This window comes from Rutilus rutilus, assembly GCF_951802725.1.
Source record: "Rutilus rutilus genome assembly, chromosome: 4".
Lineage (NCBI taxonomy): Eukaryota > Metazoa > Chordata > Actinopteri > Cypriniformes > Leuciscidae > Rutilus > Rutilus rutilus.
The window spans coordinates 1,887,813-1,902,360 of NC_140212.1; the positions used below are offsets into that span (position 1 = coordinate 1,887,813).

General features: G+C 34.8%; 2 protein-coding genes across 2 annotated transcripts in view; one reads left to right on the top strand and one right to left on the bottom strand.

Moving 5' to 3' along the window:
• The window catches only part of tm7sf3 (transmembrane 7 superfamily member 3), a 15,882-nt gene extending 9,348 nt beyond the window's left edge, over positions 1 to 6,534 (bottom strand). Inside the window, exons 1-6 of the mRNA XM_084407257.1 lie at positions 6,278 to 6,534; positions 3,281 to 3,435; positions 2,771 to 2,921; positions 2,541 to 2,661; positions 1,905 to 2,076; positions 292 to 469 (exon numbers count right to left, since the gene is read on the bottom strand). Coding sequence (XP_084263383.1) covers positions 292 to 469; positions 1,905 to 2,076; positions 2,541 to 2,661; positions 2,771 to 2,921; positions 3,281 to 3,435; positions 6,278 to 6,365 — 865 coding nt within the window. The 5' untranslated portion in view covers positions 6,366 to 6,534. The remainder of the gene's footprint in view (positions 1 to 291; positions 470 to 1,904; positions 2,077 to 2,540; positions 2,662 to 2,770; positions 2,922 to 3,280; positions 3,436 to 6,277) is intronic.
• A 44-nt stretch (positions 6,535 to 6,578) lies between these two features.
• med21 (mediator complex subunit 21) lies at positions 6,579 to 12,991 on the top strand. The gene is made up of 4 exons (XM_084408341.1): positions 6,579 to 6,651; positions 7,580 to 7,694; positions 7,788 to 7,888; positions 12,424 to 12,991. Exons 1-4 carry the CDS (start codon positions 6,610 to 6,612, stop codon positions 12,601 to 12,603), a joined length of 438 nt encoding a protein of 145 aa, XP_084264467.1. The 5' UTR covers positions 6,579 to 6,609; the 3' UTR covers positions 12,604 to 12,991.
• Positions 12,992 to 14,548: the final 1,557 nt, after the last annotated feature.

Sequence of the window (14,548 nt, forward strand, 5' to 3'; positions counted from 1 at the left end):
CTTGTAACCAATCAGATCAACGTGTGATCGTCAACCAGTGGATCTCTGAGCTGAGTGAGTGAGTGGAGGCGGGGCTCATTTGCATATTCATAGCACCACGTATACTTAATGAGGCAAGGGTGTCGAGTTACATTCAAGATATTTTAAGGCATGAAGAAATTTAAATATGTAATTTTGGTGATCAAAGATGAGTTTTAAGTGATAAAATGATTGATGATTCTTAATTTATGAATAAAATAACGCAGCACAAATCTACAGCGAATCTCTGCAGGGATTCGTTGGTCTCCTAACCTAGATCGCTGCATCCGTCCAGCGAGGAGTTGAAGCTGCAGGCGTAGGTGTGAACGGGGATGTAGGACGCCGAAGTGTTGAGCACTGGGTCTCTCACGATAACAGAGAAAATCACACCCTGACCCGGCAAAGAGTTGAAGGAGAACTGCGTCCGGTCGCGAGAGGATAAAGTCACCACCTGAAACAGTAGAATAAACTAATCAGTAACACTTCATTAGTTAATGCATTGTAACAGTTACCCGGTTACAGGGATGAAAGTGTTGCTGTGAGATGAAATGCACTGTGAACTAACAATGAGTGAATACATGTTACAGCCGTTATTAAACTTTACTGAAAAATATTCATATTCAGTCTTCTTTCAGACTTGTGGTGAAAAAAAGTCCGAAATACACATTTAGGTCTTTATTTTATCAGCAACCAATCGTGAAAGTAAAAGGGCTGAATGCGCAATCTCATTGGCTGATGATAAATCTTTAAAGCCTGTTTTCCCAAAATGACTTTTCTCTCGTTCTCCAAGTCCGAAATCTCCACTTCAGTAGCACCTCTATACACCAACCTTCCCAGTCTTGTACCTAGTTATATTATGAAGACATTTACAGAGGGATTTGTAAATATAATATTCCTAGCCTGATTTATATAACATTTTATTCCAAAATCCATGGCGAAAATCATTTTTTTAAGGCTATTGACAGTATAATCTGATTTACAGGATAACAAAAGTAGATATCCATAAATCCCTCTGTAATTTTTTTCCCCATCTAATATGTGAACACAATGAAAAAATAATTTTTAACCTGGCTTTATCCAATACTCAAGATTTTGTTTTTTTAAATATATGCAAATTAGCGCATATTTAATTAGATATTGCCTAATTTGCATATTTAAACATTAAATTACAGAAAACTTGTAATACATTTTTTTCTCATCTTAATGTAGGTAATCAACTGGGAAAGTTTCATGGTGATATCTGCTAGTTAAAAATGTTACCCTATTCACCTGTAGTGTCTCGCATTAACTAATGTTAGCAGATGCAAATCTTTGATCTTTAAAATGTATTTGTAAATGTTGAGATAAACATTACCTAACTATTGTTGTTTGATAGTTCATGTTTACAAATGAAACCTAAATGTAAAGTTACAACTAAATAAATAAAATAAATGATAAACTAAGGGTGTTTTCGGACCTGTAGATCATTAGCTTTGCTCCAAAAAATGGACTTAAATTGTTACTATGTTGCATTTTGAAAGAAGTCTCTTCTGCTCACCTAGCCTGCATTCATCTGATCAAAAATACCGTAAAAACAGTGAAATATTACCATTTAAAACAGCAGTTTTCTATGTGAACATATTGTAAAGTGTAATTTATTCCTGTGATCAAAGCTGAATGTTCAGCATCATTACTGCAGTCTTCAGTGTCACATGATCCTTCAGAAATCACTCTGATATGATGATTTGATGCTCAAGAAGTATTTATGATGTTCATCAGTGTTGAAACAGTTAACGAGTGTGACTGGCATGTTCATATTTGAATAAACAAACAAAACTAAGGGAGCAAACGCATTAAGACAACATAACAGAAAGTTGTGAGTAAGAACAGAGAGAGATTTCACACACTTTTCTGCTGTTGTCCTGCAGGTTCTGCACATTAGCCACTCTCTCCATCCCGCTGATCAGACTCTGCTCCGACAGGTCGCCTTCCGGGAGAAAATACTGATACACCTCATAAACCAGACGCCAGCGAGTACTCGAGCCCGTGCCCACATCACACACTGGAGGAATCTCCCCTCTGAAAGAAAAAAAGGCATGGCATGATGAGGGCGGGGCTCAACCTGTCACTCACATGAGTGCCCACAAGCCCCGCCCACATTTGTTCTTCTTCCAGAGGCCGTTTCACTCGGATATACGGCACAATAGGGAAGAAAAGACTAGTGCAACTTCAGTTTCATGCCAACTTTAACAGAGGTGTTTGTGTTGCACATCACAGAAGACGATGATTTTAATTATAAGAGAAAGCTGGTTAATTTTTAGCTTTTTCTGCACTATTATTGTCTTCTGGCTTTAAAATCATCAGGATGTGAAGTTCTCTCACATTATAGTACATCGATGACTCATCGGTCTCTAATTATTAATGAGACTTTCGCATTCCTTATCCACTAAGAAGACGCTTCTCTTTAATTATTAAAAATGATTAATTTCATGACCCTTTATAATGCCCCTGATGAGTTCATAACTTCATTCAATTTCTCTCACCTTTCATATCCGATGTTAGCAGGTGCAAAGGTAATCGTGGTCTCAAACAAGTTGTACAGCAGGTAGATGTTTGGATCAATATCCAGTGCAAACTCCTGATTGCACGCTCCTGGAACGGGATCTGCACACAACAAGACATCGCACATACACACTGAATATTCTCTGTTCCAGTCCATAATAATAGTCTGTAAATGAGAGCGTTTGTGTTGGTCAAGTGTTAGTTCTCTGACCAGTGCTGGTGTATGGCAGAATCACACCGATTCCTGCTGCGCCGCTCCCGTCGGGTGTCTTCAGGAACCAGGAGAGAGTGGTCTGGCTCGGGATCAGGGTGGACAACAGTCCAGCATCCACTGCTGTGACCGAAAAACCATAAAGAGGGACCTGACCAATACACACACACACACACACACACACACATATATATGTAAATATGCACTCTATATATGGGTTCTGAACAGTGTTGAATGGTGACTTTAACTACGTGTCTGAACTTGTGCACTACAGCTGCGTGACTGCTGACATTACGAACAGAATGCATGGAGGGATTTGTGTGTGTGTGTGTGTGTGTGTGTGAGTTGAGATCAGAGCTTGTGATTAAACTCTCACATGATGTCTTGCTCACTCAACCCCCCTGCAACTGGGTCAGCGGTGTGTGTGTGTGTGTGTGTGTGTGTGTGTGTGTGTGTGTGTGTGTATTTCTTACTCGTGTATGTCAGTGCTGTGTGTGTGTGATAACTTACCTGTGAGTATGAGAGTGTAACATTGCTGTGTTGTGTGTGAAACTGCAGTGTTATGAAGGAAACGTCAGCAGGAATCCGGGAAACAACAGCTTGAACCGTCCCGTTCACTGGGACACTCACATTCTGGAAGGTTCCCAAAGAAAACACCACGCGGTCTGCAGAACACATACAAGAACATGATTGTATCTGTATCTGATTTTGCCAATATTATAATAAAGGTGCGATATTTTGACCCCGGAGCTGTTTTTCTGTTTCGCTGTTTTTGATCAAATTCTGTATCAAAATGTTAAGGCCAGACAAGTAGTTTAAGGCCTGGTTTGTAGGGAATTACAAACCTGCGCACTAGTATTCAAATGCGCATAACTATAGAATTAATTATTGATGCGCATGTGAACGCCATCAGCGTTTCTCACAGGTTCGCGTTTAAAGTCTGTCTAGAGAGAACAATGTCGTCTCAGCGGCCTCTAAGTTAATAACTAATGATCCTTGCGAAGGAAGTGAATCAATCAAAACTAACTTTAGCTGGAAAATAACTTTATTCAAGAACCGCTATAAAGCCAAAACAATCTCTGTTACCTTAAATTATATTTGTTACTGTAAAGCCGCTTTGAAACAATCTACATTGTTAAAAGCGCTATATAAATGAAGATGACTTGACTTTTTCCCATTTTTCAAAAAAAAATTCTGTGAATTTTTAATCCTAAATCCTTTTACATATTATATACTTAAATATTGAAGAAATTATTATTTATTCATATATATATGAAGAGTTCAGATGCAAAAGCCTCTAAGTGCCATCTGAAATTTTCTTCTAAAATGATCATTTTTATAAAGCTCGTATATTTAAGTTCAGTAATTTCACTTAAATGGGAATGAAAATTACCTATTAATTGTCATTTAAGTGAAATTACTGAACTTAAATATACGAGCTTTATAAAAATGATCATTTTAGAAGAAAATTTCAGATGGCACTTACAGGCTTTTGCATCTGAACTCTTCATATATATATATATATATATATATATATATATATATATATATATATATATATATATATATATATATATATATATATATATATATATATATATATATATATGTTTTTTTTATTTTATCATATCATATGTACAGCTACTTAATTATAATTTAAAAAAAAATCGAAATTAATTTCACCTCTATTCATTTCTCTGTGCAAGAAGTCTTAATACTGGGGCAAAAATAATAATAATAAAAAATAAAAAATCATCCCTGTAAAGACTTTCACTTTTTCCTATAGTTCATATTGCATAAAGTATTAGAATGTTATCTATAAAATATTTTATACACTAATATAGCTTAGTTTTATAACATATATATATATATATATAAATAAAACGGGATGTTTTTGCCCTCGATATAAAGAGTTCTTGCACAGAGCTTCAGTTTATTTCAGACAGAGGAGAGACACGTCACTGAGCGCTTCAAAAGAGGAAGTGGCTTTTGACAGTTTATGTGATTTGGTGTAGAAAGAAGGGTCAGGGTTGCTCTGACTTCCTGCCTGACTGTGAAATCCTGCCCGATATATAATCAAGTCATCTGATTTCACAATGACTCACACCTGTGGTACGTCAAAAACACAGAAAACCTGAAACCAAACCAGAAGGATGCTGCCTTTACAGGAGGTCGGAAGCCGCTAAACATGTCCTTGTTTTTCTCTAAAACATAATTTTTTAAAATGTTTAACTAACAGTTTTAATGTCCGCAAAGTGTTTGTTTTGAGGTCTGCGGAGATCTTGAAGACGGAAATCACTTCACTGCTCTGGGAGAATCTCTCTCTTTCTCTTTTAGGAATGTGGAAATAGTTTCTAAATTGCATCTCATAGATTCTTGCTCTGTTTCACTGTTCATTGCATTTCAATGCAACACTGCTTCATTCTTTCAGTATAATTCTACAAATGTCTTTTTGCTGTGAAATCTTTCATGATTATTAACAAGTAAACGTGAGAACAACTTTTATATTGTTTGTAATATTTCACTGAGCAACTTAGCTTTACTTCATTATGCATACATCATTTATTAGAAAAATGATCATCAAGATTTGTTTGTTCATCTCTCAATAATCATTGTATTGCATTGCATTATATGTTTATAATAAGACTTATTATTGGCAGATATAAGACGACTGATATTTATATGCATTTTATGAGTAGTCTGCTATGTTACTGTTATAAAAACCTCAAGACTTATTCCTGAATTTCATCTTACCTTCTGGCCATATAAATATCAATTTCCATATTTTTTGCTCAGTTTGGGCCTCTGAATAATATGTTTTTTCCTCCTTCATCTTCTCACTATTTCATACTATGAGATATAAAAGCCTGATGCATGTAACAGAAACATAAAACACATATGCAAACTTATTTTTAATATATTCTGCTTACATTTTCTATAAATATTCCAGATTTTTCTGCCTATTATTGCATATGTCATACTGCTGCATTCACCACTTGCCAAATTTTCTGTATATTGTAATCATTATGTTCACAATAATGTAGTAATTCCTTCAATGAGCTCATTGTTTCTGCCTACAATTAATACATGCATGATTTGTATTATCTTAGACCTGTGCATTTGTGAAATATGGACATTACTTGGAGACAGTCACCTCTGATTACAGATTAGACATGCATTTTAGGTAAAGCAGCTTTGAAACGATATACAAATAAATGTGAATTGAATTGAACATGTACACTTGGTCTTACTTACTGGGGTTTAGTGAGCTCTCAAAACCTCACGTACATTAGTTTAGTCCAGTTCATAAAGAATACAGGTGTGAGAGACCTCAGAAAACATAATAACAGCCTAGAAAAACTAGTATTATAGTAAAATTAGTATTATAAGGTGAATTCAATTTAAGTTGGTAAATAATGCCTCATAATCCAACCAAATGTCATTTGTTAAATGTACGCGTTTGTATCTGTGATTTATGATAAAGATGTTTAATGTTTGTTTACTCACTCTCATCCTGCGCGCGCACAGAACTGACCCACGACAAGACAAGTAAAACCAAACATTCTCTCTTCAGTGGCATTTTTTCACGGATCATCAGTCCAGTCCGTAAACACGCTTCAGCAGCGATCAGATGCGCGACTCATGTTGAAGCTTCACATTTATCCTCCGGAAGTGTCACTAGCTCCTGTACTGCGGTACAATGCAACAACTTATGAGAGAAACGAGCGCTTCGCCTGCTGCTGTAGTGCGCACTGCGCAGGCGCGACTTCATGGCATCACGTGATCTCGCTTTGAACTCCGCGTCGGCGGAAACGGAAAAGTAACGAGAACGCGCCAACATGGCGGACAGGCTAACGCAGCTTCAGGATGCTGTTAACTCCGTAAGACTCGTTTAAACCTTTATTTCATTATTTATAAGTTGCAGAAGACGGCAAATATCGTCAAATCATATTTATTCAGTAGTTTAGTTCATGAAGTCATATTATGTGGAAGAGGTCATATTAATATACTGCAGCGTATGAAGGTTTTAGCATAGCATTCAGTTGAGAATGAATAAACAATTAAAGTTTGCTCATTAATTTGTACAGAAAGAAGCTAAAACTTTAATTAAATTAGTGGGTGTTATTTTAAAGTATGTTTTAATGGTAAATGTAATACTAGCTCAAGTGGGATTAAAGTGCCTTTCTTAAATTTACATTGAGTTAAATAAATGCATACCGGCATATATAAAATATATGAAAGTAATTCATATATTTTCCTGCTATACGGTTTGTTTTGAATATACAATTATTTCGTTATTTATTATTATTCGTTTGTGACATTAAAAAACATTGTTTCTTTTCTTAGATTGTTCTTTAAAGTCTTTTGTCATGTAACGTTACTCTTGTTTTTACATATTTAAAATATATATATATTTTTAAAAAACATGGTGACACCTTACAATAAGGTTCCATTTGTTAACTTTATTTAACATTAACTATCAATGACAAATATTTCTAAAGTGTTTATCAATTTTGCTTAGGGTTATTCAATGGTAATTCCAACGTTTACCTATACACATTAATACAATCAAAAGTTGTGTCTGTACTGTAAAAAAATTTATTTGTTCATTGTTAATGTTTGTTTAGTAATGGGGCATTATTTTAAAGTGTTATCCAATACATTCACACATTATTCACAATATTAGTAGTAAAGATATGAAGTTTTACAACGTTTCACAATGTTTATTGAGCAAAGACAAATACCCAGCATGTATTGAATGCCTGCGCTGTGTGTTTGATTTATTGCTGTGATGTGTGTGTGTTTCAGCTGGCTGATCAGTTCTGTAATGCGATTGGAGTCCTGCAGCAGTGCGCACCACCGGCCTCGTTCAGCAACATCCAGACCGCCATCAACAAAGACCAGCCCTCCAACCCCACAGAAGGTGCACACATCTGCAGCTACAGTCAGGGCTGAAGGGGGTGTGAGGAAATATCGCTTCTTGTTTAACTGGCATGTCTGTCGTGTGTTGTTCTAGAATACGCTCAGCTGTTTGCCGCACTGATAGCAAGAACAGCAAAAGATGTTGACGTGCTGATCGACTCTCTGCCTAGTGAAGAATCGACTGCTGCACTGCAGGTACATTTATCTGCATAATTATCCACTTTTTCAAAACGAGCCTGTGTCTATTCTGCTTTTTTCCATATTCATCTTTCGTTAGTGTGAAATGTTGCTGTTTGAGCATGAAAAACCTCTGCAAAGTTACAAATATTCTCTATATCAGTGTCAGTGTTTCTGAACTCCTGAAACGCCTCCATTGTAGTCTTGATTTTCTTCCGGGAACGAACGCGTCACAATATTCCTCATTTAAATAATTCATACGCAGAATAAAGGGGCGGGGCCTGGTTGAGTTAGTTAGTAGTGTGTTGAAACTGGCGGTTATGGTAAGGGGCGGGACATTTCCCAAACACACTCGAAGCACTCAACCAATCACAACACACTTCTCCAGCTGACCAATCAGAGCACAGTGTGCTTTTCAGAAGGAGGGGCTTCATAGAGACCGGAACTAAACAGAGCGTTACTGACAGACTGGGAAGAGAGGAGCCGCAAACAATGGAGAATATGAGGGAAATACGTTTTTTTTTTTCACCTCTACCTGTTTTCACCTGACTTTGTAAAAGGGCATAATAGGTCCCCTTTAAAAAAAAAAAAAAAAAGGGTTGGCACTAAAATAACTAAAAAAAATTATTTTCGATCATAAGGTTGCGCTACAGATAATCCTTATTAGGACTGCGCAATATATCGAAATATCGAAAATGTATATATCGTGATATGCATATCGCAACGGCTTGCAATAACTGGGGTCATGAACAAAAGACAAAGAGAAAATCTCTCACTGCTCTTGGCTGAATAACTTATGTAGCTTTAATAAGAATCAGTATATATTTAATTCATACAGTGAAAACTAAGCAGTGTTTTATTTTTACATTTGATTATTCAGTTTCTGTTGTTAAATAACCCTGATGTAGGATAACCTGAACCCCTAAACCCCACTGATGTTATAATAACACTTCTTACGCTACAGTAAAACACTGATGTTCACTGTCAGAAGCTGTAGAGATGTTTTCTTGCCACAAAAAGAATGTGAAACATGTATGTAGGTTATATCATTTTAAATATATTTGAAAGATTACGTTTATTTTACACACTTTAAAGGGATGGTTCGGAGTAAATTCAACCTAGGGTCCTTTGCACCATGACCTCAATCGCATTTTTCTTCAATATCGTGATCCTTATGCATCTGTTTGACTGGATGTGCTGTAATATTTTTCACTATGCTCTAATTTGATCAGTCAGGAAAATAATTAGAGATTGACCGATATAGATTTATTTTTATAACCAATACCAATTATCTGCATGTTTATGTTCTCGGTAACCGATATTGAACCGAATATTTATTTGTTTAATTTCTGTTTTTGACAATTATAACAACAGCATTGAACTGAACAAATGGTTTTAATACTTATACTGTAATTTATGCAATTTCATTTCCTCCTTTTTCAAAACAAAACGCACTTCTACATCAATAAATAGAGTCTGAAAGAGTGCAAAAAATGCAGTGCACCATCACTAAAATGCCCTTTTTAATTAAATCTTTGATCAGATCAACAAACGGGTAACAAATATAGCATGTAAAAATAATTATAACAAAGTATAGTAAGCATAAAACAGTCTAAATCGCCTGGATTAAAAAAAAAAAACTAAAAGACTAATTAATTTAGTGTATCTTAATAATTCCAGTTGCATCTTTTTACTTATAATAACAGCACTAAACAACCGGCAAAATACATTTACAAAGTCTAATGGAGAACATAAATAAATGACATCAACTCCTCATAAATATATGCATTTGTTTTAAACTACAGTTTTAAAAGGTTTATGTGTTGTTTGATAGAATAAAGAGTGAAGAGAAGGGAAAGCTATAGAATATTTGCTGGAATACGCAAACATTGTCCGAAAAATTGCGCAATTACGAGTCCATTTCATCTGGCATGTTATCAGAATTATTAATAATGTTATGGATTATGAAATGCCTGCTGACAGAGCGCTGTTTTTATCTGTGCGTTTACACAGAACTTCTCTCATGGAGATGGTATTTCCACAGAGCTGTGATTATTTAGATGTTTATTAGCAAAATAAAGGTTTTATAATAGATGTAAATATAATTTAAGGAGTTTTAAACGAGTGTATCGTGTTAAAGCGGCGGACGAAGGCCATACTGGAGCATCTGATCATCAACCCGGCATGAACGCAACTTCATGAGACTAATGATGAGCATAGACAACAGACAGAGAATTAAATTCAGTGCTTTTATTTCCAACATACACTCATTCATGGCTGTTTTATTTAATTCATGTAAATATAAGTCTTAACTGGGACAGGACTTGACGGATTTCGCGCACTTCTCAAAATGCCCTCAAGATGGCGCCATTTATATGCGATATAAACCAAATTGACCAAAGATTAATCAAAATATTACAAACTTTGACATCCGTTAAATGTATTTAAGGCAATGAACTGTGGTTTGCAATTGATGTAATCAAATACAAACGACTTTACAGTATCATTGAGTTCAGCTTATGTCATTTCAAGCATATATTCTTACGTTCATGCCGTCTTAAAACTAAAGGTTGTACAAATTGTTGTTGTTGTTGTTTTAATGAAAAACGAACAGGTGATTTACATCCAGAACTCAACTGTTGTATTCTGTTGCACTTTACCGTCATTTATCTAAATGCTGCTTTGTGCTTCTGGCTGTGTACTTTATTTGTTGTTGAGTCCAAGACCAATAGAGTTGAATCTAGTCTAATTCGGTCATTACGTGTCAAAGGTCCTCGGCGAAAAGGATTATTATTATTATTCTTTTTTTTCTGGTGAAAGAAATGCATAAACGAAGAAGAAAGTAATACATTTAATATTTTGGCTGACATATAGACAGGCATATTCTATGCATTTGTGTTGATAGAAAAATGTTTAATAAAATGCATTTCTAGTTTCAACATTATTTGTTGTTCAGATGTTCCTCTTTAAAATAAAGTATCAGCTGGATGCAACCTTTTTTGACCACTGAAAATGTGTACAATTGACCAGTTTACTCACAGAGATCTCCATGAACAAGATCTCCAGGGTTGAGCCATATAGTGCCTTTAAAATGAAGATACCAAAATAAAAGTTTAAGAGCTAGAATCTAAAATTAAATGTAATGTAAAAGGATATCTTAAATACTTCTGGAGTGACAGGCATGCAAACTTGGGGCAAAAAACAACACAAGAAGTGCTTTTCCCCGTCTTTGAACGGTCACTGTTGGCATATAATGCAACAAAGAGGGCTAAAGTCAGCAGATTTAACTAACCAATTTCTGTGTAAAAATAAAATAATGATGTTACCATCGTGTTGCCATGTTGTTAAGTCATTTTTACCCCCTGTGATAATAATTTGGCCCCAAATCTCAATCGAAAATGGTCATTTTGACCCTCCTGTACCAAAATATTGGAATACTCAGTTAATATGCACTACCGTTCAAAAGTTTGGGGTCAGTAAGATTTTTTTAATGTTTTTAAAAGAAGTCTCTTCTGCTCAGCAAGGCTGTGTTTATTTGATAAAAAACAATAAAAAAAAACTAATATTGTGAAATATTATGACAATTTAAAATGACTGTTTTCTATTTTAATATATTTTAAACTGTAATTTATTCCTGTGATCAAAGCTGAATTCTCAGCATCATTACTCCAGTCTTCAGTGTCACATGATCCTTCAGAAATCATTCTAATATTCTGCTTTGATGCTCAAGAAACATTTATGATTATTATTATCAATGTTGAAAACAGTTATTTACATTTTTATTTCATGATGCTGTGATGAATAAAGTTCAAAAGAACAGCATTTATCTGAAACCTAAAGCTTTTGTCACATTAAACACCACCGTTCAAGAGTTTGGGGTCAGTAAGAATTATAATTTTATTTTTGGGGGGAAAGAAATAAAATAAATCAATACTTTTATTCATCAAGGATGAGTTAAACTGATCAAAAGTTACAGTACAGACATTTATAATGTTAGAAAATATTCTATTTTAAATAAATGCTGTTCTTTTGAACTTTCTATTCATCAAAGAATTTTGAAAAAAATTTGTACACAACAGTTTTCAACATTGAAAATAATAATTAATGTTTTTTTAAGCATAAAATCATCATATTATAATGATTTCTGAAGGATCATGTGACACTGAAGACTGGAGTAATGATGCTGACAATTCAGCTTTGATCACAGGAATGAATTACACTTTACAATATATTAAAATAGAAAACAGTCATTTTAAATTGTCAATATTTCACAATATCACTGTTGTTTTTTTTATTGTTTTTTTATCAAATAAACACAGCCTTGGTGAGCAGAAGAGACTTCTTTTAAAAACATTAAAAAATCTTACTGACCCCAAACTTTTGAACGGTAGTGTACATCCATGACATTTAATATTTTGGCTTTCATCAGTATTTATGTTTGTCTGTCTGCAGAAAAAATTGACAAGAAGTTTCTGTAATTTGGTTGATTTGACCCGATTTGATACCTTTTCTCTACATGTCATTCAATCCGTCGTCTCCCTCTTGTTTGACAGGCTGCCAGTTTGAGGCAGCTGGAAGAGGAGAACCAGGAGGCTGCGGCGCGCCTGGAAGAAGTGGTTTACAGAGGAGACATGTTGCTGGAGAAGATCCAGTCAGCGCTAGCAGACATCGCTCAGTCACAGCTTCGCACGCGCAGTGGTGCCCCGAGTCAGCCGACACCCCCAGAGTCCTGACACCGACCCGCCACAGCCAAACATGGACTATATCATCTGTACACAGCAGGGATTTTATACTCCTCCTTCAGCAACTGCAGGAGATCTTGTGTTAAATGTACAGTTTGTTTCTGGACTGAAGAATGATTCTGATTTCATTCTGATTCTGCCCACTGTTTCCCATCGCACATGTTTATTATGTGACATCCGGCATTGTTTTCTACCTGATAACAGTATATGTTCAGCATCCATCAAACAGCCCCTTTCTGCAATTAACAGGTCAGCGGCTGGGTAAGTTTTGTATATTTAATGATATTTTTTTTTTGTCTTTCCAGGATCATGTTGTTTGTTTTTGTTTTGAAAGGAATTTTGTCTGTGTTTAACCAATAAAATATTGTTGTATAAAGGGCTTGTTGTTTATTGCAAATTGAATTGGGAATGTGGTCATTTTTTGCATGCAATGCCATTGTTACTGAATGAGGGAAGAGACTATTCTTTAAAAACAAGATTTATACAAATGACATCTAGCACACACACACACACACACACACACCAGATCTAAAACCTTATTTTTATTTTGTTCCTATGACTCCATTTATCCAACCTTTTTTTGTGAGCAAATGCTTTTGTTGGTTCTGAAATGTAGGTGTTATATGCTGTCCAAAAATATTACCTTTAATATTTTTGTTTTAGGTGTTCTAAGGAAGTATTTTTTTTACTGTATTATTTACTGTTAGTGTGAGTGCTGCCATTTGCCGGTCATATAAGCGAATTTAATGTGCTGAAACAGAGTTTAATGTTTTCTTCGTGGTGATAGAGAGCTTCAAAAGTTCAACAGTTTTCTTTTCCAGTAAATTAAAACTTTAAAACGAAAAACTTTTAAAAATTAAAACTTTTACGTTTTTCCATCCAATAAGAGCTCGTTATTTAAGAACGTCAGTGTGACGTCGTCGTTCGCGAAGTGGGGAATTTTCCAGAAGACTTATGAAAACGAGTCATTGACGAGGTAAGTCTACAGTACAGAATATTATTTATATAATTTAAAACTAGCAAAAATATTAAGAGAGAATTTGACGAACATAATTATTCCTTCTAAAACATTTAACTATTCCTTTCCAAGCCATAATCAATGTTTAAAAAATCCACGAAAACATATATCAAACTTAAAATGTAAAAACATGTAGATTTATGACTTTTAAACATTTTATTTAATCAGTATACACAACTTCTTTTGAATTTGAACGGTCGTTAATTTAGGATCACGTGATGTAATTACAGCAGAGGTTAACGGGTCATATTAACTAGTTCACTTTAGGCTGTCAGTCAGGTGATATAAATGTACCTGAGAGTGAGACTAACATGTATTGATACTTTATGTATTGTGCTTCACAATTATATTGTGTTTGCACAATGTATACTGTTTTATGCTGTATGTCGTATGTACTGTGGTAACTGCTAGCTGCTATCAAGTTAATACATTTTATGTGAAATAAACACCAGGGCCTATAAGTCATATGTACTCATTAAATCTACACACAAAGTTGAATGACTGTAAAAGCTGACTCGACTTGAATACATGGAGAATTAAGGGTGAGCAAGTTTTTCAAGCTGTTCTTTGTTCATCTCATATTTACATTATTGTTTTGTATTCATATTGCCAGAAAATAACTTTTGTAATACTTCTGGAAAGTGTCAGCTGATGCCATTCATAATCTCTGCATTGATCGTGTCTGTAAATCCTAATTTGTCATTTGTACTTTTGAATAAAAGCTGAACTTCTTGAATGTTAGCTGAAGCTTTTTCTCTCAAGTTTCTTATATTTAGATTCTAGTTTTCTCATCTTCTCTGTCAAATGGGTTTGCTTGACTCATCAATAAATTGTCAGAATTTTTTTTAGAGCATTATTATTATAATGATGAGCATGTGGGAATGTCAATTTACATCGATCAAACATTGAGATTTTATT

Excerpts from the sequence above, each read along its gene's own strand:
- med21 (XM_084408341.1), top strand. The coding sequence starts at position 6,610 with ATGGCGGACAGGCTAACGCAGCTTCAGGATGCTGTTAACTCC. Across the intron at positions 6,652-7,579 it reads TTCAGGATGCTGTTAACTCC|CTGGCTGATCAGTTCTGTAA; the intron begins GTAAGACTCGTT and ends TGTGTGTTTCAG. Across the intron at positions 7,695-7,787 it reads GCCCTCCAACCCCACAGAAG|AATACGCTCAGCTGTTTGCC; the intron begins GTGCACACATCT and ends GTGTTGTTCTAG.